The sequence below is a fragment of the Lepidochelys olivacea genome (genome assembly GCF_965140295.1).
Source record: "Lepidochelys olivacea isolate rLepOli2 genome assembly, chromosome: 9".
NCBI lineage: Eukaryota > Metazoa > Chordata > Testudines > Cheloniidae > Lepidochelys > Lepidochelys olivacea.
In genome coordinates this window covers 9,560,477-9,586,165 of record NC_140419.1, presented here as the reverse complement: position 1 = coordinate 9,586,165, position 25,689 = coordinate 9,560,477, and the positions used below count along the sequence as shown (strand labels likewise).

Genomic DNA, 25,689 nt, shown 5'->3' with positions numbered 1-25,689 from the left:
TGAACACAAACACTGCTGCAATCACATCGGCATTCCACTAAAACACAGATGCGATGTGCAGAGAGCAAACAGAACAAACCAAAGAGAAATGTGGATGTCATTTATTGACTGAAAAATAATTGTCAGGTGAATGGTGCAGTATTCCATTCCTCCAAAGTTTCCTTATTTTCCCCCGTAACATACTGTCCTTGCAGCATTTGCAATACTTCTGTAGCTCCTTGAGTTTGTTTTGGGTGGTTTTCAATGACCATGCAAATGACGACTAATAAAAACCATAAATTGTTCCTCCTGACCAAGAATGAATGAATAATTCCTAATCAATGCAAATTGGTTGGGGAGGTTTAGGGTTTTTCACAGCAAAATCAATCCCTTAATGTTACCAATTGTATCTCACTTGGATCTTTGGAAGCAGCAGCATCCACAAGTAAAGATGTGACAATGGTCATGGTTTCGTGTTAAGAGAGACGGGGTATGCTACTCAGTAGGGGATCAGGATGATCCTGCACTCAGGAGCTGGAGTCACCAGGGAGAAGAAAACTGAACAACCCCCTTTTCATCTGTGCCCTGAACCACAGCCCCCTGACTGTACGCAGGACTGTTTCCTTCATCCTCTGAAGTCCAGCTTCCTCTGCTGGGGTTCATAAGGCAGCTGGCCCCGAATATCGGATTGGTTCCATCACTGACGAGCCACTCACCCCTTGCCTACACAGATTTCTGCAAAGCAGCACAGATGAAGGAAGCGTTCTGCAGTTTACCTCTCCTTGGATAGCCCTGGCTCATGAGTCCTCCCTATACCCTGACTCTATGACCTAGCTTTGTCACAGCCAGCCATTGACCATTAAAAGGGGACACTGTGCCATGCAAGCATGTGCTGTTCCAAGTACATGGTGGCGAATCCCACCCTGAATTGTGAACTGGTTAGCATCCTTTGTTCAATTCAGATCTGTCTCTCCCCAGTGGAAGAATATGCTGCAGGTAAAAGTCTTAAACTCTGCTTGAATGAAATGAAACACTGCACCTTTAATGGACAAAAATGCCTGTGTCTAGCCTTCTCTCTATGCAGCATACATAAACCCCCTGCTACCATTACAAGTGTGATGTCTGGGGAGAGTGGAAAGGGACAGGGATGGCCAAACTAGAATTTGCAGGTCAAATGCAGCATAGGGATTATCGAATGCTGTCAGTGCCGCGCTCCTCTTCAATGTGACGGTGCAGCTCAGTGAGACTTTTTATTAAAACTAAGGCAGAATGTCATTGACCCTACTTAATGCCAATTAAGTGCCATTCCCTTGATACGGTGTCAGAAGGGTTCCCATCTGGGCAGCACTGCAGTTAATTTCTCTTACTTTGGATCGATGAGATGACGAAGGACCCAAATGGGATCCAGTTTCTGCTTCTGAATAACTCTCAGCCCCCACCAAGTCAGCGGGCTCTGACCCTTATAGAGAAAGAAAACAGCCACAAAATCCAGATTTGGCACTGGGTCCAGATTCTGGAACTTCACTGCCTTCCCAAAGGGAGTTTGGACCTGGGGCTTTGATTCAGGCCCATCCCTAAATGAGATTCTTTAAACATAGCTCAACTAATGAGGTGACAAGCATAAACTGAGACACTAAACTCATAAATCATTGTGGATTTTAATGTAATCTACCACCAGTGATGAAGAGATATGGATGGTATCAATGAACTATGGAGAAGAATTACATGCACGATGCCAATACTTGTACCTTCAAACCCCAGGGGAGTTGGATCACTCTTTATTTCATGTCTCTTGACTTTAACTGCAGAACCCAGGGGACCTGTGTGAAGTTTGCAGATGCACAAGATTATAAATGTAGTTAGAAGTACAACTTTTTTCCCCATTATCTGTTTGTGAGAAACATGATCTGGAATTACTGGAACTGACCAGTGTAAAGAACATAGGATAATGCATTTACTAAACAAAACAAACAAAATCCAAAAAAACCAAAACAACCCACTAAGCAATTCTGGAAAAGGGGAAGAAAAACACTTTTGTGATATGCACTAAGAAAAAACCCCCTCTTGCAACTTTGATCATTTACAGTTTAAGTAAAATTGAGAAAAAGTAACTGGCCCCAACTTTTATGGACTTTCATCTCCCGTTTGTCCAGCAGGTGGCACTAGGCCATTCAAATGTCTCAGGGAAGACACAGCTTTGAGAACCACCTCAGCAGGGCTCTGCCTTGGATCAGTGAATGTACCTGAGGCATACTCTTGAACAAGAGAGGATGCCATTGTATTCTGGGTTGCAGGGTGCCCCTTGCAAGTTAATTTACTGATAGTCATCCCGTGCCCTGCTTCACATCCCCAAGTGAGATGATGTGATGGGGTTAGTCTGTTACCAGGGAGGATAAGAGAACAATGGCAAGTAGTGGCCCTTGAATGAGCAAATGAGAATCTTGACTGGCTCTGTACTTGGGTAAGGGCAAGGCAAAGTTTATGCTTTGGGCATGTCACCCAAAATCTTTCCTTAAAGTACCTGACAGCAATAAAATATGTAATTGAAAATCATTGACTCTGCCTTGCATCTCTTAAAATCATTCATAATCAGGTTTCATTTCTCACCTTCCGGCCAAGAAACCTGCCTACCAATCTTGTTTTGATTAAAATCTCCATTATGATTTTTGGATTGGAAACTCTCACAATGCAATTGATATTTCATTATAATTTATACACATTTTCTTCAATAAGCCAGTCCACAAAACAATGCCAGGGATATGATGTTCCCTCTCTGCTCCTCTGTGCAGCTATGGCTTCCCATTTCCTCTCTTACCTAGTCACACTGTATATCACACCAGCCTACCCACAGCTAAAATGGCAATCAGGCATCTCTCTCCGGAGCCACAGTCCAAATGAGGATAACAGATGAAAAGCTCTTTCTCCACACCATGTCCATTACATCCAGAGCATCACTAACACAGGTTTCAGGAGCGCATCATCTCTTTGCTCAGGCAATGGCTTAGCTCATATTCTTCAATGCAACTCAAAGCCAACTGTGCTAAGAATAAGGGGCTTGATCCCATGTAGAGCTAAGCAAGTAAATTTTACTTGCTTAGCTCTAAATTTTACTAAATGAATTTAGCTACTTTTTCTGTTTGTGAATTGCCCGCAAACAGCTTAAAGTTTGCTCCAGTTTCTTCGTTAGCTCTGAGTACTTTCTGCAAATAGCTCTTGGCCTATAAATTGTTCTGGAGTGCTGTGTTGTGAAGACTGCCTGACGAATGCACACACAGATCTCATGGTGATATGCTTCAGTTTCCTCACTGTTGGATGAACATGACTCTTACAATCATGTGTCTTGTGCAAACCCTTGCATTTGTGAGCTCAGAACTGACCACTTCCATTCATATTTTCTATTATCCAAGTCTGCTGTTTCTATGAACATTCCTGCCAGGGAATGTGTCCGATAGACTAGTCACAGGAAGAAAACGCAAAACGGGTGCAGACTCAGGCAAAGCAAATTCAATTTCTGTGAATATTGGTGGGACTTGTTTGAGGTATATTCATCCAGATAGACCATGAAGTTGACAACAAAACTCCCATTGATTTCAATGGAAAGGGGATCAGGTTCCATATGCATGTAAATGTTTCAGATACATAGGCCCAGCTGGGCCTCTCTCTCTCTCTGCAGATGACATATTCTGGCCCTGATCACTCTCCCTCTGCAGCCCTCTGCATATATCAGACTTGAGCCTGATGTACAGACTTATCCCTTAAACATAAGTGTTTGGCAGTAGATGTATCACAGTCAGTGTGAAGGGGAACCAGGCTCGCCTAGCAGGCAGTATGACAGTACCTTTGGTCAGAGCAGAAGTGGTGACCGTGGTGCTGATGGAGGAGGCTAGGGAAAAGCGACGGGTAACTTCTCTCTCTTTAGATTCTGGATCTGGGAGAACAGAGAGATGCAGGGCAAGGCAGGGTTAGAGGTTAGTAAGCAGAGGAGGTTATACAGGTCCAAAGCAAAGCAGCAGCTGAAAAAGGGTAAGAAGGTCAGTTGCCAAGAAATGTACAATCTCGTAAGTGACATGCATAGAAAAATATATTTTTAAAACATTTACCGTTACACCACCCTTAAGGTATTGCAGGGGGGAACCAGCACCAATTAATATCTTAGCACCAAACTAGGGTGAGTACAATTGCAAACCACACAGAGATGAACAGGACAGTTAAAATGGCACAGTTTAATAGATGGGTTATGTGGATTTTTAGAAGAAAAATATTGGAACTGTTCTGTGATGACTGGTTTACTGGTGGCTGAAAAACACTGACAAATAAACACTTCTGGGCTAGGGCCCAGGTTCGGTAAGGTATTTAGGGACTCATTGATACTCAGCGGGTGTAAATCAGCATGACTCCACTGAAGGCCAGGAAGTTTCATTGATTTACATCAGCTCAGGATCTGGAGCCCTGGATCTTTTCTTTCAAGGAGCCAAATTCAGTTCTAGAGAGAGGACACAACTTGCACAGATTTCGATGTGAGCTGTCTCCACCTCCTCCAGCTGACTTTGTCTTAAAGTATTTTGTAAAAGAGACCCGTGGACTAATTAACTGCCAGCTCCAGAAGGCAGGTGGCATTGCTAAACGTATTGAAAACCCGCAAACACTTGTTAAAGGCTTGATCCTGCGAACAAGTAGGCCTGGGAGTAACTCCGATGACACTGACTTCAATGGGACCACACTATGAGAAAATTTGCTCACTTCTGTGTGGTTCTGGATTGGGTCCTTGGGCCCTGATCCTCCAAACACGCAAGCACACAAGTAACTTGACTCAGATGAGTAGTCTCATAGATATCAATGGGACACAACCCATATGAGTAAAGCAAAACATGTGCGTAAAATCTTGATTCAGCAAAACATTAAAGGCATGTGATTTACTTTAATGGCACATGGCCTCAATGGGACTTAGCATTCGAACAGGGCTAAAACGTTCTGTTGGAACTTTTTTCCATGAGAGGTTTTGTGAAAAAAAATCTATTTTCATCCAAAACCTGAATACGTGCTATTTTCAGATGTTTGTCAAAACCCCCAAAACACTCAAAGAAAAATGTAAATGAAAACAAAACTGTTTTATTTGCACTGAAATTTTCCATAGATTCTAAGGCAGGATCATGGCCTAAGTGTTCGCAGGATTGCAATTGTATTACAGAGACCTTTTTGTTCCAGGATTCAGCAACTGAGAAAATCGGTCCCCCAGATCTTCTGAGGATCAAAAGGGAAGGAATCCCTGGCTTTTCTGTTGCTATCCTACTCCTAGGACTAGAAGAACACTGGGGTGCAGTACACTTTATGGTGGTTTCCGACTTACAATGTTCTGAATATCTCAGTGTGCTCTACAGAACTACGGTACTGTAGAGATTTAGTAGTGATCTAAAAAAAAAAAATCTTTCACTTTCCTTTCTTTTTGTATTTCCCCATTTCAGTGTCCAGACACTAGAGGTTTTTCTGTGCCCTCATTTCTATTTGACAAACCTCACTTCTCACTGAGTCTTTCCCCTGGGACAGAAATTAGCATGGCTGGCGTAACAACTACAGCTTCTGTAGCACCTTTTCATGCCAAAACATCTTATGAGGGACACTAGCACAATCATAGAATCACAGAATATCAGGGTTGGAAGGGACCTCAGGAGGTCATCTAGTCCAACCCCTTGCTCAGAGCAGAACCAATCCCCAACTAAATCATCTCAGCCAGGGCTTTGTCAAGCCTGACCTTAAAAACTTCTAAGGAAGGAGATTCCACCACCTCCCTAGGTAACGCATTCCAGTGCTTCACCACCCTCCTAGCGAAAAAGTTTTTCCTAATATCCAACCTAAACCTCCCCCACTGCAACTTGAGACCATTACTCCTTGTTCTGCTATCTGCTACCACTGAGAACTGTCTAGATCCATCCTCTTTGGAACCCACTTTCAGGTAGTTGAAAGCAGCTAACAAATCCCCCCTCATTCTTCTCTTCTGCAGACTAAACAATCCCAGTTCCCTCAGCCTTTCCTCATAAGTCATGTGTTCCAGTCCCCTAATCATTTTTGTTGCCCTCCGCTGGACACTTTCCAATTTTCCCACATCCTTCTTGTAGTGTGGGGCCCAAAACTGGACACAGTACTCCAGACGAGGCCTCACCAATGTCGAATAGAGGGGAATGATCACGTCCCTCGATCTGCTGGCAACGCCCCTACTTATACAGCTCAAAATGCTATTAGCCTTCTTGGCAACAAGGGCACACTGTTGACTCATATCCAGCTTCTCGTCCACTGTAACCCCTAGGTCCTTTTCTGCAGAACTGCTGTCTAGCCATTCGGTCCCTAGTCTGTAGCGGTGCATGGGATTCTTCCGTCCTAAGTGCAGGACTCTGCACTTGTCCTTGTTAAACCTCATCAGATTTCTTTTGGCCCAATCCTCTAATTTGTCTAGGTCCCTCTATATCCTATCCCTACCCTCCAGCGTATCTACCACTCCTCCCAGTTTAGTGTCATCTGCAAATTTGCTGAGGGTGCAATCCACACCATCCTCCAGATCATTAATGAAGATATTGAACAAAACCGGCCCCAGGACTGACCCTTGGGGCACTCCACTTGATACCGGCTGCCAACAATGGAGGACATCCTAGCTGTTCAGTAAAAAGCTTAATGCAGCCTTAACTACTATGGTGTTGCTACTGATGCCTCCGTAACATGATTGGAAAGTTTACGCTTCTGAGATTATTATATGAATTTACTTGTAAAAGCACAAACACACTGTTCTGTGTCGGGGCATACACCTTTCTACACCCACTTATAATCCTGAAGAAACACAACAGGCCAAATTCTGCTGTCAGTTGCAACACATAATTATAATTGAATTACTCCAGATTTATGCTGCTGTAACTGAGAACAGAATTTGGCCCAGTATTTAGCGTGGCCAGATGCAATTAAAATTCCACTTTCCATTCTTGGTCTTAGATCTTCTTTAGTATTTCCTTTTTTCAGGATACTGATGGTGACTTTTTTTCTCATCCAGACTCCAGCACCCCTGCAGATACATGCTAGATGCCTTTAAAAGATCATGGAGATGATTGACTTCAGGGGCAGTTCTGAGGGTGGCAGGAAAGCAGAACTGGGACCTAGAGAGGTCAATGCCAAGATACCTACTTGCTTTTAAATAGGACTTTTTCCTTCCATGAGCTATGCAACCTGGCGAGAGTTGTTCAGAAAAGGTGTCTGCACAGTAGCCACACTGCTTGTATTGCCCAGGTCAAATCCATTGAGCAACCCCAGTATAGCCTTGTCACTGTTATTGATTATACCCCCTCTTCTAATGTGTACTGTATCTTGATGAGTCATTCTTTATAGTACTAGCAGGAGCAAAAAAAACCCCATCACTAAACAGCGAAATGACAGCATCCTGCAGGATATTGCATATTGCAGTTACTACCATGGGCTTCGTCCATGCCAAGAGAGGATCAAATCTCGCTCCCCTGAGCACACAGAACAGAACAACAAACTGAAATCAATAAACACATGCATGATGTAGCATGTTTTAGATGTGTCAAAAGAATCATGAGTCAGAACCAGATCCTGCAAGTCAACGATTTGAGGGTGCTTAGCATTTAAAAAGAGTGGACCCTAAATCAACAATAGCTTGAGTAATGCCCATGCTCCACAGGGATAGCACCGTAAGTATTTCAGTATTCTCCTTTGCCTGGAAAGAGAATAGAAGGAGAAGACAGATCCCACAAGGACTGAGATGATTGCAGACAGAAGAGGGAAAAAGGCCCAAACCAAAACCAAGGGTTCAAAAAGCCCCAAACTGAATTGCAGTCTGAACCTGAATCTGATTTTGACTTTTTCAAATGTTTCTGTAATTGACCAAACCAAATCTGAAAACTGCCATCCCCTGGAGTCAAAATCCAGAACTGGATTTTGCAGCTTAGACCCTCTCTCTTTAGTGCTGCCTTATCTTAGCCGAAAGGACTTTGGGGCTGCTTTGGTTTTTGGTGTGTTCTCCTCTGCTATGTCACTTTTTAAATGTAATGCTTCCACTTTGCCTCTTTCTATTCATTGACATTTTCCTCTCCTGATGCGTCCACTCTCCATTATCCTACACTGACCTTTGGCCTCGTGGTGCACTTGGAAAGAAAATGTCACTTATCAGAACAGGAGAAAAGCAAAAAACATCAAACAGTCAGAGGTTCTGTGGCCTGCAATGTGCAGGAGATCAGACTAGACGATCATGATGGTCCCGTCTGATCTTTAAGTCTATGAGTCATTTCAGAAAACTGCTTGCAAATTTTATTGCCCGTTTTCACTGTCCAAATTACTTCCTCTTCTTCCTGCTGGCATAATGGCCCCAGAAGCATGCAGCACTTTCCTTCCAGGGACCTTAAACACTTTCCAAACATTCATGAGTCAAGATTCACAATACCCCATTTCACAGATGAAGAAACGGAAGAACAGAGAGGTGAAGGAATAATTTCCAGATCTCCTGATTACCAGTCCCCTGACATAACCACTAGACCATGCTTTATTAACCACTGACCACAGTTTCTTACAGAGCCTAAGTGATCTCACAAATGAAAATTTAACACGTTACACCAGAAAGCAAAACATTGCTGGGTGGCTGGGTGTTCCCCACTCAAGAAGCGGTGGAAAAAGTTATTGTTGGGTATGTGTGTGTGTGTGTGTGTGTGTGTGTTTGTTCTGTGATTTAATAGACTCTTTCACGATTAGGCTCCTGTGAGAGGCCTGAATGCAAAAATGAACGTTTCGCATCTCGTCAGTTACGCTTTCCATCACCACACTAAAGACACAAACTTTGTGGATACTGCCATGGGAGCAATTTTGTAAAAAAGGATTGACTAGAGGAGCATGTGCGTGCGTTTGGATGGGATGCAGCAGCACCTTAGGAGGTAGTGATGGATGGCACCACGGAATGGAGAGAACATCATGGGATTGTACACAGGAGACAGATGGCTGGAGACTGAATGCTGCATGGGGGGATTTTACCTTTAGGTGGAGCTCTGCGGTTGGAAAGACCTTGTAATGTGAATCGCTTTCTAGCAAGAGCTGAGCACTCAAGGTTAAGGCTGGTGGAAGCATCAGCTAGGAGAGAGAGGCAGAGGGAAAAGAAATAAGACAGGAAGGGTCACCCTTTCAGCTTATGGGAAAGGAAAGGGTAGAGCTGGATGACAAGGGAAAAAAGAAACAAAACCTTTAGATTCAGTCCAAACTTGTGATACAGCTGAAGAGGTGACATGAAGCCAGGTAAATTAAACTAGCTGGGCCAAGCTGATCCCTGGTATAAATCAACTGAGTTGCACCGGGGATGATTTTGGCTTGCTGAGTTTCCATGGAGAGTAAAAACAAAAAACTGCGGAGGAATGTGGCTATTTGAAAAGGAAAATAAATACAGTTTAGCAGCAAGTTAATTAAACACATAACCTGGTGCCTTGTGCTGTGAAAAAGTGTCGCTGTGATTTTAATAGGCAGCAGCTCCTGGCTCCAGTGGGAAATAAGAGATGAGGCATTATCATGCAGGAAAAATATTGACAATGAGTATTTGTCACCTCAACCCACTAGGCCACTGCTGTGGTATTTCACTTGGGAGTCTAAATCGGTTACTCAGATGCTTCCTGTGATTTAAGCCTTACCGGCTGACATCTTTCCAACAGCCTCCATGCAATTCAGCTGGCATACAATGATGCACTGTATCACTTGATTAGCTGGGATATCTTCTCTGCATTCACATGCCAATAAAACTAACAAACCAATCCCCTACCTGAATAAACAGTCAAGCTCCCTGATAATTACATTTACTTGGAGAAGTCACAATCACCCACACATATTAGTAAAAGAAATGGACCTGAACCCAGGTCCCAGATCCAAACACAACTGCCAAACTTTGCATGTCTTCTATCTCTATAATGGACATGTCACACAGGAAAGTCTATGGCAGAGCAAGGGCTATAAACCAGGTCTCCTCACTCCAGATCCTGTGTTTTGACCACTTGACCATACAGGCCCTCTGCCTTACACTGTCACTATCTCACTGCCAATTGATTTCACCAAGGAGAAGCAAATGGAGACCTGAAGTACCAGGGAAACACAGAGAGACAATGCATCCAGATAATATCCAGACTGACAAGCAACAGACACACTGTGATTCCAAAGACAAGCACATCCCATCACTTCCTGGTTTGCAGACAAGCTGCTATACAAAGGGAACGATACATAAGTGTGTGTGTGTGTGTGTGTGTGTGTGTACTAGCATTTTGCAAGGAATATAAAAGGAATAGGTTCTAAAGATGCCAAGAACAGGGAAAATAAGGTTTTTGTACATTCCATCCTTTTAAAGCAAGGGACATTTGTTCATGGCATTTGGTCACTAAGGAGTCACAAGGAAAATTGTAAGATGTGTGTGTGTGTGTCTGGGGGTTTCACCCTAATTTTAAAGTGTTTATTAATGTGGGGAAAAGGAGAAAGAAATCAAATACTTAACTTCAAGTCATATCTCTGCACAGATGGGTGCCACTAGGACATTTTGACCACAAGTTCCCATTGTTTCCCAATGCTCTATGTTGCTTAGAAGTTGGGCTTCAAGTTCTACATGTTGTACCACCCTGAGTTGCCTCGAGACCTTCACTTTCTTCTGCAGCCATAGTGAGTTGCAATAGGCCAGGTTCCCATACTGAATGCATCCTCCTGACCAGCTGATTTCGGCACTTCTGCTTGCGGAAGTCATTTGGGCTACAGTGTGTGTGTGTGTGTGTGTCTAGATGTAGGACTAGAGTTTTCAACAAGTCAGGTGCACAGATGTATGCCTAATTTGCAAATATCACAACCGCACATGCAAATCAGGTAACTGCCTGCAGAAACTACTATATTTATCTATTTGCATGCACAAGTATATGATGTTCGGATACAACTGCATGGACAAATTAAATGCCCATTGTACATATGCCTGATTTAAAAATCAGGTCTATGCATAACTCCTAGACTTGAAAGGGTTAGATTTTTATTGGTAAATGTTGACCAATGAAAAAAATATTTCCATTGATAATAATCAAGATTCACAATTAGGTAAAGTAAGAAAAATGCAGCTTGAGAACTTATTAGAGACTGTCATTAAATAATTATGGTCTGAACCCTGTTAGCTGACCGTCCCCGGCTAAATAATCAGCCAGTTATCTTCTGAAGTTTACTTTAGCTTACACTGCGATTTTAAAAAATAACCATGGACATAATTGACTAAGTTCCGACTGTAAGTTTTGTAAAACCTTGTTTTCAATGTTAAGCTTGATTCATCCCAACAGTCTGAAGAATCCAGAGCTGGGTGTACAGAGATATAAATATCAGCGCCATGGGATAACATTCCACAGTGCCGCGGAACCCCTACCTCTCTTTTGTCTAGTGCTGGGACTGGAGTTTCTGCTCCTGTCGTTAGATGTTTCCCGGTTTGATGGCTCAGATTTATTTTCATACACGCTTGATGACTTCCTGCTATATCTTTGGGCAAAAGAAACAAAACCATTATTAGGTTATCACACGGTGACTGAAGGCACCACTTTTATGTTAATGTCCTCCTCAGCGGGCTACCATGGTGTTGTAGCTATGGCATAACCAATAATTCCATCCCCTTGTTCCCCACACACATAACTTGAGCACTGACTCCAGCCTTTCGTGTTACATCCTGTTGGTGGGAAACATTAATCAGAGATGGTGTGCGATTGGAACCTCAGATCAGAACCAGTTCAAATCTGGGGTGAGGGGTTGGTTTGGATAGAAATCCCTAGATCCAAACCCACCCCTATGCTTTTGGTGAGTCAGCTCCCAAACTAGAAGGGACCCATTTCTGGCTCAGATGTGGCCAGAATCATTCTTGACTGATTTTGGCACAAAATGGTGGAAAACTCAGGAAAGCAGCCAATCTTGTGAGATTTCCACCATTCTGGGCCAAAATTTCATCAAAAGCAGCTCAGGAGATTCTGGTGCCACTGACTGCAAGATCAGGTTCTGATTTGGCCTGTGAAGCCAAACCCTGAATACCAAGACCAAACCTAATCCAGATCTGGATCCAAATCACCCCTTCTCACCCTATTAACTTCTGCAAGCGACAGCAGAGTGGCACGGGTGTCATGATTTTTTAAGAGTGTTTATTAGTAGCAGAATGAGAATTCTGCTGAAAGAACAGAGCATTTGGTTACAAGAGGGTCCCCTCTCTACCCTATGCTCCCTGCTAGGACACTTTCTTTCCCAACAGTGGCCAGTCCCAGCTGCTCTAGAAGATGGTGCAGTGGCCTTAAGAGTGCACAATTCTGGAATAACCTGCCCCTAGGAAAGTTTCTAAATGACCACGTCAGTTCAGTGTTGGCTTACTCTGTGATACATGAGGGGTTATACCACTTCTACACATGTCTTATCCCCCCAATGTAGCTGTGGATATTCTCATTATCCTCACTATGATTTTTGTAATCCTACTAAGGGCTTCACCCCAATGATGTCTAGCAACATCACATGCCATCTGCATGCCTCAACCTTCCTTTCCATAAAATGGGGATGATAATAATTACCCACCTTACAGGACCTTTGGGAAACATAGCGCTTTCCAAATATCTGCGCTGTAGGACCCACAGAGAAGGCACAAAGTGTTATTTTATACCCCTATGCTTTTGAACTATTGGAGATAAAGTGAATTTATTTCCTAAACTGCAGAGCATTCTGAAAGCCACTTTTTTATTTAGAACATCTGACCTGCTTTCTATGGAATATCACCCAAGGTTTATGAATCTCTTTGGACTAAATTTGAATCTGTTCTTGAAACTAGATGTAGGGGATTATTTTTAAAATCAACAAGGGAACAAATCCAAAACATACTGACATTTTTGCATTGTTCTCTTCTAACAGTTTCTCTCTTGTTATGCTGAGATAAGCTGTAAATGTGCAGCTGATATAGGAAGAGGCTACCTACTGGGTCCCCTCTGACAGTGGGAAAGAAATCAGCGAAAATTTTATTAAAGCGAATGTTCAAATTATATAATATACAGGTTGAGACAAGAGTGTTTCTACATCTGGGTATAGTGCTTAGATTATCCACAAATACAAAGTTTGTTTTTAAAGTCATAAGATACATATAGTGAATAATTAGCAATAACCCAAATTTAGGTGAATGAATTTAAGAATGCAGTTTAGATATTGAGCATCCAAGTATTTGGGTACATTACTCATGAAAAAAGTTATACGGAGAGGTTGGTGGCGGAAAGCAAAATATATCAACGAGTGAAGATTGTCCCTCAGTAATTGAGAATTTAGGATAGGTTGTTCATTTAGAAAAAACAGTCCACCAGGAAAGTATTTGAGTTACTTTCCCGACTGCGCTTACTACAGCACTTATGTCTCCAAACTTCATCTCCAGGAAAATAAAATAGCGTTTCAAAGGAGAGATGCTTGGTTTGTGTAGCCACCTGTCTTCATGTACAGTATATGTATACATGGATATATGACTAAATTGTTTGCAAATAAGCAGAAAATGAAAATAGTAATTCATTTATAGTTGAACATTTAAAGTTATGGCCCATTTAAGTTTCGTAAACTGAAATAGATATAAAAATACATAAAGGGATTGTTTCACCATCACTGAAATGTCATACCTCTTGGATGAAACACCTACTTAACAATGCACAAAAGCAGCACATAATTGTCCAGGGTAGGAACTGAAGCTGTGGGGTGAATTTAGATAAGCAGAATTTAAATGAGCAGAGTTGCAATTTAGCCAAGACACCAAGGTTAACACCATTCCTCTTGCAAAAAGTGCCCTGCAATCTTTAATTACCACAAGCATCCAGGATAGTGGTTTTGCAAGTCTTTGTCTTCTGAAAGAGTTGTTACAGCATTTGACTACAATCTTGAAGGTTGCAGGTTTGAGTCTCACATGATCTCATGCTGAAAGGCTACCTCCAATTCACTCAGAAGCTATAGGGCTACATCAGGTTAGGGAAGTCACAGGCAGGTGGATGCGATACTGGTCACGTCACTCCCTGTACTGGTAGCTGTGAAACTGATGTTCCTTTACTGTGTCAGCCCGATGAGCCGCTGCCTTGGGGAACTCTGACTTTGACTACTTCCTGCTGAACACTGAGTTTTCCTATGAGGTCTCTGCTCCAAATACTGACCCAGCCCAACCCGGCTTTATCTTGTGGAATCACGGCACAAAGTGGGTGTGGCTGCTTATGACTAGATGAAAGAAAGCATACTGCATAACAACAAAGAGATGGCATCATCCAGTCAGACTTCTCTGGTGTTGCAATGAAGGTTTACTGTATTACTGTAAAGAACATAACAGCTGTTACATGTTATGTGTGAGCAACCCAGGATGGGCTGTATTTCTATGGATGAAACAGTCTGATGAATTAATTAGTTTCTAGCCACAGGGGCACTGGTGATACAGGTTGCGCTTCCGACAATATTGTTGCTGAATTGGAATTAACCAGTGCATCTTTTCCAATCACAGGGTTGCTCAGGCTTGTCACAGTCATAGGGAGATCATCCTCTACATGGGAGCATGTCACAGGGTGTGTCTGTCCTCTGAATCCATGTCTCCTTACCTCTGGGTCCACCCAAGAAAATCCATGGAACCCCGACCATGCAGAATAGCTATTTATGGACATCAGCAGGCTCAGGGAAAGGTTCACTCCTTCTCTTCTGTTGGCTTAGGACATTTTGTACCCTAATTCCTGTGTCTTTAATCCCACTGAGCCACATAGTAGAGAGGATCATGGTCTCCTTGGTTAGGATAGCTGGTGGGACAGATTGTGTCAGAGTTCCTTCATAAAGGCCTCTCCTTTGCCCCACTGCCCATATTAGCAATCACCATGCACCATGCCTTGCACTGTTGTGACAGTTTGGACAAAAGGTGTTTTGTCCAACATCCTCTTTCCCTAGGTAGTCAAGACAGTAAGATCCTCATTTTTCCTTCTGTTTAATCTGCTGTAGGTTAAACTAACATATGCGGCCAGTGGTTCCTCGAGTTAATAAACCATTGGCTGTAGTATTATACCTAGTATTTCTGCTTTGGAAACTCAAGCATTTTACATTGCCATGTCATAGGGTTAAATATCTGGCTTGGTTTGATAAATTTTTCTGGTTGCATTTTACTTTCATTGGAATTGTTTTCTCTTTCTGTCCTCTGGACAATTTTACCCAGAGATCTTCACCCTCATTAAACCTCATTAAAGTCCATGATCCTTTTCAATGGGTCAATTTCAATTGACCCTGCTGCTGATCAAATTCATGGGTGCCTGTGGTTCCTTTAGAAAAGCAAACTCCAGTCTGTTGAGTGCATTTTGCTTTGAGATTATGGGTTTGTACAAACGCAAAATCTTTGGCTGCATTTATGTGGGTTGAGGACAGTGAAGAAGACAATGCTATGCCTGGGAAGCAACACAGCACATTCGTAATTCATCTGCACCTAAATTTACTGAGACTGGAAAAGGTAAAAGATATTCTGATATCAATGCTTGGCAGGTCACCATTCAGTCTGTGATTACCTGGTTGAGTTGGAGGAATTCATCGGCGCATGGTACACACTCTCCGTGATTCTTTGGTGTAGCTGGCTTGCTTCTGTTAGAGAAAGAAAAAAAAATAGCTCCAAATTGCACTGATCATTTCCTTTTTGTGGACACATAAGAGAACATGGCAAAGAAGACTGGACTCAGGTGTTGAATTAATAATAACTAGAGAAGGATCCAAATCAGATCCCTGGATCGAAATACGCCTGAAATGTGCTGCTCAGGTGAAAATCTTCAAGTTAAAACACAGGACACAATATTTTGGGGGCATCACTAATGAGATAGAGAATCAGTGAGATACTGCTTGTATCATGGCTTAAACCCAAGGAAATTTTGATAAAACAGGCAGCAAGGGTGGGTCTACCTCCGTGACACAGATAACCCACTATACTAGCCCTGTATGGCTCAGCCCAGATTCCCTGTAGTACGTCCTATGGAATATAAGTTTTCAGACCACCACTTGAACACCTCCTCTCCACTCATGTCTTCACAGCACTATTCAACATTTTTTAGGAGTCTGCAAATGAAAAAAGATTGAAAACCACTGTTCTAGAGGCTTCAATTATTTATAATTTCTGTCTCCCTCTGAATGCAGTAGAGTTGGAGTCACAGTAAGGAAGGCAGCCTGGTTTACAGATGGAGCAGGGAGGAATGTGAGAAAAAGGCACCCATAATATATATTTTAAAACCTCTCTATGCTATTTCTAAAAGACTCTTTTTCTGTAAGATACATGGCGCAAACAGAATGCATGTGCCACCAAGGCACTCACTTGGGATAACCTGCATCCCTCACTCTTGGCTTCACCACTCACGCATGAATCCACCCCAAACTCATACCAGTGAAACTTTAATAGCATACTGCATTCACACACCCCCTCTTTTAGAGTTTCTTTGCAAGCTACTTTTCACTGCTGAGTTCATCCATTTTCTTGGCCAATTTTTTTTTTTTACCTGATTTTATCTCATTGCTGTGGCACGTTTAATGCAGGTTAAAGGACAGGTGCCGGAACTAGGTGTACTGCTGCACCCCCTGGCTTGAGGTGGTTTCTGGCATATACAGGGTTTACAGTTTGGTTCAAGGGCTCTCAGCACCACCCCCACTCTACAAATTGTTTCAGTGCTCCTGGGTTAAAGGCAACAGTTCCTAAGGAAGAATTATATAAGACCTCACTGTACAGTCTGCATTGCCCATAGAATCACAAAGCCTAACATATTAATGCTTCTTTATATCTCTCTCTCTCTCTCTTAGGTACTTAAATGGGCCATTACCACAATATTTGAGCACCTCACAATCTTTCCTGTATTCATCTTCACAACACCCTGAGAGATCAGGAAGTGCTACTACTCCCATTTTAGAGATGGGAAACAGGCCCAGAGAGATTAAGTCACTCACCCAAGGTGACACGGGAAGTCTGTGGTGAAGCAGGGAATTGAACTGGGATCGCCTTTATCTTAGACTAGCACCTTACCTACTGGACTATCCTCCCTCTCATTTTCATGTTTTATGAGCAAGGCAAAAGACTGATGCTCACTAGTTTAATAAGGGTCAAACTTCAGTCATGTGTTTCACTTACAAACAATTACGCTGATTTTCAACATATTGGGCCTACTCTTTCGGATTTCATTTGGCAGCACGTACCCGTTCAATAACCCATTTTAGCTGCCCCCTGTTGAATGTCAGATACAGAGTCAATGCAACATCACGAAGATCACACACTATGTCCTACCTCTGCATGCTTCCAGTTGTCCTGTCAGGACTTTTCTAATCTCAGAAATCCAGATGTTTTTCAACTCAACGGAAGATGCCTATAAACACAGGAAAGGTGCAAAGCAGATATAGTTCAATGACATTGGCAATCCTACTGCTGCTTTAACCTAAAATTTACTTTTAGCCCTTCCTTGTGAGAAAACTCTATGACCAGAACTGGGACCAAAAAAGCGTAGGGCACTTTACAAAATGAAAAATTACATTGGATCTAAAAGTTCCCATCATTATTTTTCTATCTGGACTCCTGAGTCATTTTCCATCATTTTCTTTTCTTTTTCATCCACACCAAAGTCATGACAAATTTCCTCAAAGATAAAGGTGATGTTAGAACTTCATGAGCAGCATGACAGGGCAGGCTCAGAATCACTGTTGTTGTAGTAATGTGAAAAGAAAAGGCGTACTAGTGGCACCTTAGAGACGAACCAATTTATTTGAGCATAAGTTTTCGTGAGCTACAGCTCCCTTCATTGGATGAAGTGAGTGAGCTGTAGCTCACGAAAGCTTCTGCTCAAATAAATTGGTTCGTCTCTAAGGTGCCACAAGTACTCCTTTTCTTTTTGCGAATACAGACGGACACGGCTGCTACTCTGAAATCTAGTAATGTGCTTATTCTGAGAAAGGCAGTAACATTAAAATCACAATCTAGTTTCCTTCATATTCTCTCTGTCTCCACCACTAAAGGAAATTACAACGTTGTTAAAGGAAACATGGCTGGAAGGAAGCAAACTCCTTTAGAGAAACCATTGTCTTTACCTGAATGATATAGACCTCTTCTCGGCCATTATACCAGATCTCAAACTTCTTGTTATCACCCTTTACATTTTCTGTGATGCCAACAGTACTCATCTGTTTCAAAATAAAAAAGGAAAACCAGGAACTTAATGTTAACTTACTTTTAAATTATATCCCCTCTGAAGGGCACTATAAAAAGGACCTGTCCTATTCTGGATACCTTTACAGAGTGCATAAAATATGTTCGAATTATTTTTTAATCAACATAAAATTCACCATTGCATCCTTTTGCATCATTGCATCATGCCCTGGCTGGGATGATTTAATTGGGGATCGGTCCTGCTTTGAGCAGGGGGTTGGACTAGACCTCCTGAGGTCCCTTCCAACCCTGATATTCTATGATTATATGATTCTTTTAACTGTCAGTATTTCTCACTAAGAGATTACAGAAAAGCACTCAGTAGCTGCACATTTGTTAAATTCAAATGTTGACCCTGTGAAGTGCTGATCACTGTGGTCCCCATCCAGCAAAGAACTTAAGCACGTGAATGGTCCCAGCGACTCCATCATCAAATGTAAGTGCTTTGCTGGATCAGGACCTTGCAGATCACACCCCAGGGCTCTGTGAAATGATCTCTCTTCCTGTGTGCAGGCCTGTTAACTTCAGTGGTGTTCCATGCCAATGCAGGACTCAGCCCGCACAAATCTTATTGGGGAACTGGAGCCTAAGATGCTTGTGGTAAGGACTTGAGTGCTGAGCACCCACAACTCCCTTAGCTTCCATGTTCAGCATCTCTATGGATTAAGCCCTAAGGCTGCAGCTTGGCAAATCATATCATGTAAGAACCTGGAGGGGGATTTAGGACAAAACTGTAGTACTTTTGATAGTTTCCAAACACATGAGGACAAAAGACTAAAAATATCAACACAACAAAGCTAATGCCTATAATTTTATAAAACTCTTATATTGTATTTCTCATCTCCCAGATCACCAGGTTAGATACAGAGGCTATATTACACGCTGCACTAGTGCAGTCAGCTATATACTGTAGGTGTTTTCTACTAAAGGTTACCTCCGATATTCCTGTTTTTACACGTGTTCAGATTGTATTATTTGACAAGTTGAATGCAATGATAGAAAGCAAGGCCATATTTTAAAACATATACACAGGGGAACACAGCTAAAGTTGGGTGATGAAACTTAACTCTGCATTACCTGACTTCTGAGTGCTTGGTTGCTCAACCTTAACTAGACTGTTGTCTAGCAAGTAAAGGCCTACTTGGGTGCCCTCACTACTGTAGGACTGGGTGCTTGTTTTTAATAGTGTATATACAGCAAAGCTAACGGCTCTCCACCTCTGCCCCTCAGCATGGGGAGGGAAAATTCTTTATACGTAGGCTTGTAAGGATTCAATTTTTATCACTAAGTGTTAGTAAATATCAATTTCACTGGCCACATACAAACGGCTGAAAAAACATTTCCATGAACAATCATCAAAATTTACAGATAAGCCTTTGCCTGACAAACATTTGATTTAAGGATATTTACTTTTGTATATTTTGACATGTGATGGGGACAATTTGTGTTTTAATGGTTATAAAGCTTTAACTTTTTGAATCTCAATGTCTATTATCATGAAATAATTATTAGCTGCCCTCCCCCAATTTTGAGCAACTGAAACATTGAAATAGATAAAAATCTTTAAAAATGCTTAAAATACACACTGATATGATCTGTCAAAATCATAAAAAATAAAAAGAGAATTCTGCCAAGTGTACTTATAGGGACGAGGCCCTCCACCTACAGATCCAAAGAGCAGGAGCTCGCTCACATGCAATAACATACGCCAAATTGGAATTCTTATCCAATCTTAGATACAATACACACATACTCTATTACTTTTATGTTTTTGAACAGCTGATGCCTTCATAAACAGACATGATTAATGGCTGGTGTATTGCAACGTCACACACACTGAGCCAAATGTTGTCCCAGATGTTGCCAACTGAAGTCCAAAGGATCACACCATTGTACAGTACTTGATGGGAGAATTTGACCCCCAGTAGTGTAGCTAATGTTAATAAACAATGTCAGGATTCAGGCGTTGGCACATCACCCCAGGAGTCATTTCAAGAGTCATCAAGTTTTTTGGGATTCGTTTGTAGATATTTTTGTAACAGAATATAGGTTGGAGTTCACAAGCCCAGTCCTGCTCCATTGCTAAAATCTACATCCACATTCACATCCACTCCACATCAAAATCCAGTGCTAAAACTAGAGCATGACGGGGCCCTCTATCTAGAACAATGAGAGACGGACCCAAAACCTGCTTATCCCTGCTCCTCTCTATAGGACGTAGCCAATGCAGAACACTTGAGGCTTCACTCTGTACTGAGCTAACTAACTTCCCCTGGAATCTGGGGCCCTTTCTGCTATAGAAGTCATGGAGTTCAGATGAAAATTCAGATCCAGATTTCAAAAGCTTCCAGGGTTGTGGGTGATTCACCAAATCATTAAGAGAGGGGTCCATTAAAAAATTCAGAGCCAGACCTGGTTTTGGATTTCAAAGACGCCTGAAGTTCCAGGTTCATTGGCCCATCTCCAACAGGTGTTTCACCCAATTAAAAATAAGACCATTCCCAGAGCTGCTGCCTTATTCAACTTGCCTCAATAGAAAAGGTCTTTCATACTTCTAATCTTGTCTTTAAAACGTCCACCTCCATGCTATTTTAAACTTGCTTCAATAGTGGATATATACCTCGCCTCTCCTTCTGTACCATGCCCATTACCTTTAAAGAATTCTTAAAGCTGTATGAAGGAGACTTCTCATGGCCGTCTGTGTTTTCGTCCCGTTTCTTGCAGAAGAGCAGGATCTTTGTGTAGAGAAAGAGGTGTCTCTGCATCGGTTTGAACCTAGCCAAGTCCTTCACCTTGCTATGGCCCTTCTTGTGATCGGTCCAGATGTTGAAGGAGCCCTGCATCAGCAGCTTACCAAGCTCATGCACGTCTCCCTGTCGCACAAGAGTGGGGAAAAGAAGGGTTTTCACGTGGGTGACATTCAAACCAGAAAAACGTAGGGCAGACTCATTTTCCCCACTGTTTAAATCAAAGGATTGATGGGTGTGACTAGGGAACCAAAGGTGCCCATTGGGGGCCACAGCACTGGGCTATCTAGGGCGCTTGGGATCAGCATGCAGCGAGGGCTAAGGAGTCAGCTGAGTGCTTCACTGACTAGCTCTACTCCCCAGCTATAATATCTGTGGCTCATAGTGGGGTTCACAAGCCCAATACTGGGCATAGGCATAAGGGACAGGAGCATCTTCCCTGCTTACAGGTGATCAGACTGACCACTCCCCAACACAGCTGCCAGAACGGCCAGTCATGGAGACATGCACCCACAGCTGTGACCAATAAAGAAAACAAGTCCAGCTACACAGGAGGGAGAACAGAATGGGATAGCAGAGGGGGAAGGTTCCCAGGCCAGGTTGCCCGTAAGACACTGACACAGAGACAAAGGACGCCTGCAAGCCCTGGAGTTTAAGGGCTGATAGACTCAATTTAGGTTAAGAATTTAAGAACTGGTCTAACTGTAGGTGCATTAAAGGGGAGCAGTCAGGAGAAAGCTGGGGCCCCTAGAGAGATTCCCCCAGGATCAGTTGACAGGCTCCCTCACTTATCCATTCCCCCTGCCATTTTCCATGCCCACAATATCTACGTCGCACCCCTCCCAGTTAAGACAATCAACTCCGGCCTCTCTGAGGGATTTCTTCAGCTCTGCCAGACTGGGGCTCCTGTCTGATGACCCAGAGGAGCTTTATGAGAGGGAGAAGCTGCCTCTATCAAAAACTGGCAACCTGGGCTTCAATGTCCCGCCCCTCCAGAGCAGCGATAAGGGGCCTTAGGGCTTGTCTACACTACCCTGCAGTGTGGACCATCAGGGGACTGAACAGCAGCATGCCTTCAAGCGTTGCACAGTAACTCACCTGTTTGGATGCCGCAGGCGCAAACTAAAAGGTTCCTAGCTCGCATTAATGTAACCCTGTTTGAAGAGAACTGTTCACGCGAACTAGGAACCTTTCAGTCCATGCCCACTGCAGCCACGAAGGGAAGTTACAGGGTACCGCTATGGTGTGCATTGCTATTCCTACCCATAGTCTGAACTGCGGGACAGTGTAGATGTATCATTAGTGTCCAGTAATTTAAGCATGAGCCTGCGCCGTGGGAGACAGCAGTCCAGTTCCTGCTCTGCCACAGACATCCAGGCTGACCTGGGTATGTCAGGTAGGGCCAGATGTGTAAAGGTTTTCACCTGCCTATCTGCATCTCTAGGCACCTAGAGTCTGGCCCTTAGTCTCTCTGTGCCTCAGTTCCCCATCTATAGCATGGGGGATAAAAGCCCTGCCCCATCTCAGAGGGGTGTGCGAGGATAAATACATTAAAGATTGCGAGGTGCTCAGATACTATGGGGATGGGCACCAGACACATACCAGAGAGAGTGAGAATAAGCATCAGACCTTCTGCTTTAAGAGCCTGATCCAAAGCCCACTGATGTCAATGGGGGAGTATTTGTATCAACTGTAATTGAGTTTGGATCAGACCTTAAGAGCACAAGATATGTATAAAATATGTTCGTACTAAAGAGTGTGGGATAAAATGGGTGAAAGGACTGTCAAAGCTATGTGTTAATGGACATTAAGAAGCAGAGAAGGACCCAGTTATATCTGCAAACTATTTTATAAGAACAGGTTTCAGAGTAACAGCCGTGTTAGTCTGTATTCGCAAAAAGGAGGACTTGTGGCACCTTAGAGACTAACCAATTTATTTGAGCATAAGCTTTCATGAGCTACAGCTCCGATGAAGTGAGCTGTAGCTCACGAAAGCTTATGCTCAAATAAATTGGTTAGTCTCTAAGGTGCCACAAGTACTCCTTTTATTTTATAAGAAGTAATTTGTATCTGGTTTCAGAGGGGTAGCCGTGTTAGTCTGTATCAGCAAAAACAACAAGGAGTCCTTATGGCACCTTCGAGATTAACAAATTTCGTGGCTAACACCCATGAAAGCTTATGACCAAATAAATTTGTTAGTCTCTAAGGTGCCACAAGGACTCCTCGTTGTTTTTTTTTAAATTTGTATCTGTGATACAGGATTATAGAACAAGCAATGATTACTTTGACAAGGATAAGTTTTGGCCCCAAACCTAAAACTTGTACAGGGAGCCAATTGCAGGATCGGGGCAATGGAGGTGCTTAATTTTTGGCAACACTGATCATGGGTGCCAAGAGAGAGGCGATATCTGAGACTTCTTGGGCCAATCCCACTGAGGGTTTCGAATATCAGGACAGGGACCTTGAACTCTGTGTCTTCAATGGGGAGCCAATGCAGAGAGGGGAGCACAGGGCAAAGTGTCCATGGGCACCTGTGATGTTCAGCAGATGGACTGTACCCAACGGAGCTTGTTTGGGGTGCATGGTTTCATTCTGAAATGCAATTATTTTCTGATATTACAGGACATTGTGTCTCTTGTTTATGGAAGATTGGAGATATGTTTGAACTACTATTGCATCTCACTGCCACGCAGAGAGTATACTTAATCTGTAGGGTCAAGTTTTTATGCAAAGGCAATCCAGTAACAAGAAATGCTTTTGAACATTTCTGTGCTCCCAACCATCACCCCACAAGTAATCCTTCCATGATGGCTTCCTAATAGATGTTTAGATTCCAGCACCTTCTTACACCGGAGTTCTGCCCCTCAGCTCTGCACATGCAGATCACCAAAAAGTAGAATAACCTACACAAGTCAAGGGCTCAAACCTGTTGCTCTACTGGGATAATGCCACCCTCAAAAAGTATGTTACGCCAACTAGGCATGTCTACCACACCTGTGTGCTTGAAGAGTCCCATCCCAAACTGGGAAGCAGTTTGACTAGAGGTGAGAGGTGTTGGCCCTGCAGTTCTCACTAGTTATCATAGCCTACTATCTGAAAAGGGCGTATTGGGAATGAATTTATTGAGTGCAATTTATTCCATACCTTATCTCCAATAAATAAGCATGCGTGAGCCATGCATGTTGTCAACACAGATCTTGTATGTCTACGTTGTGGCCATTGTGGTTTGCTACCTGTGAGACTTTATACACCATTTTTAGCTTGCTCAAGGAAGCGAATACAAGTATTCTAGCCCTCAGGGATAGCGTGTGGGTTTGGTGCAATTCCCTGCAAGAGTTTGGGGCAAATTCATAAAGTGGAGGTGTGAAAGAGGCGTTAGTTGAATTCACAGTGGTAAATCTGACATGAGATTCAGAGGCAAGAATATGCAAATTAGATTGTGTCCCCACAATTCATGTGTGTGGGGAGGTAATCTTTCCATTCACAGATTGCGCCAGTGTCAGGGAAGGGATGTCAGCTGCCTGTGTAGTAGCCCCCCATACCAACCCTTCCACACTCTGCAGCATTTTATGGAGTAAAGAAAAATATTGTACATGTAAAGGTGGTAGAGGGGATTTCAGGAGATAGAATGTTAGTACCTAAATTTAAATTAGGCTAAGACAGTAGAAATGCCAATCCCCCTCTTTTCAGGCTGGACCAGAAGTACTGTGCAAACTTCGGAGAAGTAATCCGAAATGCTGTTCCCATGAGATTGCCAATCCAGTTTTGCAGACCCACAAGTTAGATTGTATAAGCATCTGAACTTTTGGGTGCTCATCCAACCCAAACATGTGAACCTGGTGAGGTTCAGCCATTGCTCCTATGGTTTGGGGAGCTTTTCACAAGCCAATACCCTGAGACATGGCACATTGTAGGAGAATCTCCTCCCGCCTCGAAAAGTGAAGAGTAAAATACAAGAACTCAAGGAAATGCCTGTCTTTTACACCAACACAACTAAAGTCTTCGTTCTTTCAATAGTATATATAGTAGACAAAAGCAGCAGGTTCAACAGTGTCACAGTTCCAAGCAGGTGTCACTGCAGTCACCAAGAACTGCTGTAGGGATTTGAGAGGGTTGTAACTTCAAAAAGTTACAATGAAAAATAACCAACTCAGTTTGAGCAGCGGCCTCAGGTCAAATCTGGCCCGCAAATTAAGATTTTGTTAAAGGTTTTGCAAAAGCTGAAGCCAGTAGAGATGTGTCCAGTTTGTTTATTTTACTGCAATGGAAACAGCTTTTCACAAATCCAAAAATGTTCCCAGGCAGTGTTTGCATCCTGAACTTCCAGTAATGTGTTATTAAAGTGAGTGGGAGCTTTGCAATCAAGTCCATAGTGTATGAAAACCTGAAAGTGAAATTCACTATTCATAAGTAAAACTGACTAGGTCAGTTGTCATTTTCTATTTCAGAGACATACAAAAAGTAAATAAACAGCATAAATGATAAAAAAATCATTTTACCATTCAATTTTAATAATATAAGGTGTTATTAATAACATTGTTTAAGTATATATGGACAAGACCTTCTGCTCGAGTTAACTGGTATCTCCACTGAAGAGATGGCCTCAGAATCCAGCCCTATATATTTAATTATTATATGAATGATGAACCTGATAGCGTCCCTTTAAATCCTAAAACAAAATTAGAATGATGGGAAAGATTTAAGTCCCCTTCTGTAGGCTGCTGTCACAGATTATATAGCTCTTCCAAT

The 25,689-nt window shown here is 42.6% G+C and overlaps 1 protein-coding gene across 2 annotated transcripts in view; it reads right to left on the bottom strand.

The window, feature by feature from the left end:
* Window positions 1–25,689, bottom strand: part of MCF2L2 (MCF.2 cell line derived transforming sequence-like 2) — a 319,138-nt gene that overhangs the window by 9,325 nt on the left and 284,124 nt on the right. The window contains exons 22-29 of one of the 2 annotated variants that reach the window (XM_084638977.1): window positions 20,845–21,066; window positions 18,076–18,168; window positions 17,282–17,360; window positions 15,534–15,606; window positions 11,387–11,496; window positions 8,998–9,093; window positions 3,818–3,907; window positions 1,728–1,799 (exon numbers count right to left, since the gene is read on the bottom strand). In XM_084638977.1, coding sequence (XP_084495103.1) covers window positions 1,728–1,799; window positions 3,818–3,907; window positions 8,998–9,093; window positions 11,387–11,496; window positions 15,534–15,606; window positions 17,282–17,360; window positions 18,076–18,168; window positions 20,845–21,066 — 835 coding nt within the window. The remainder of the gene's footprint in view (window positions 1–1,727; window positions 1,800–3,817; window positions 3,908–8,997; window positions 9,094–11,386; window positions 11,497–15,533; window positions 15,607–17,281; window positions 17,361–18,075; window positions 18,169–20,844; window positions 21,067–25,689) is intronic. The other variant, XM_084638978.1, reaches the window with a different exon arrangement.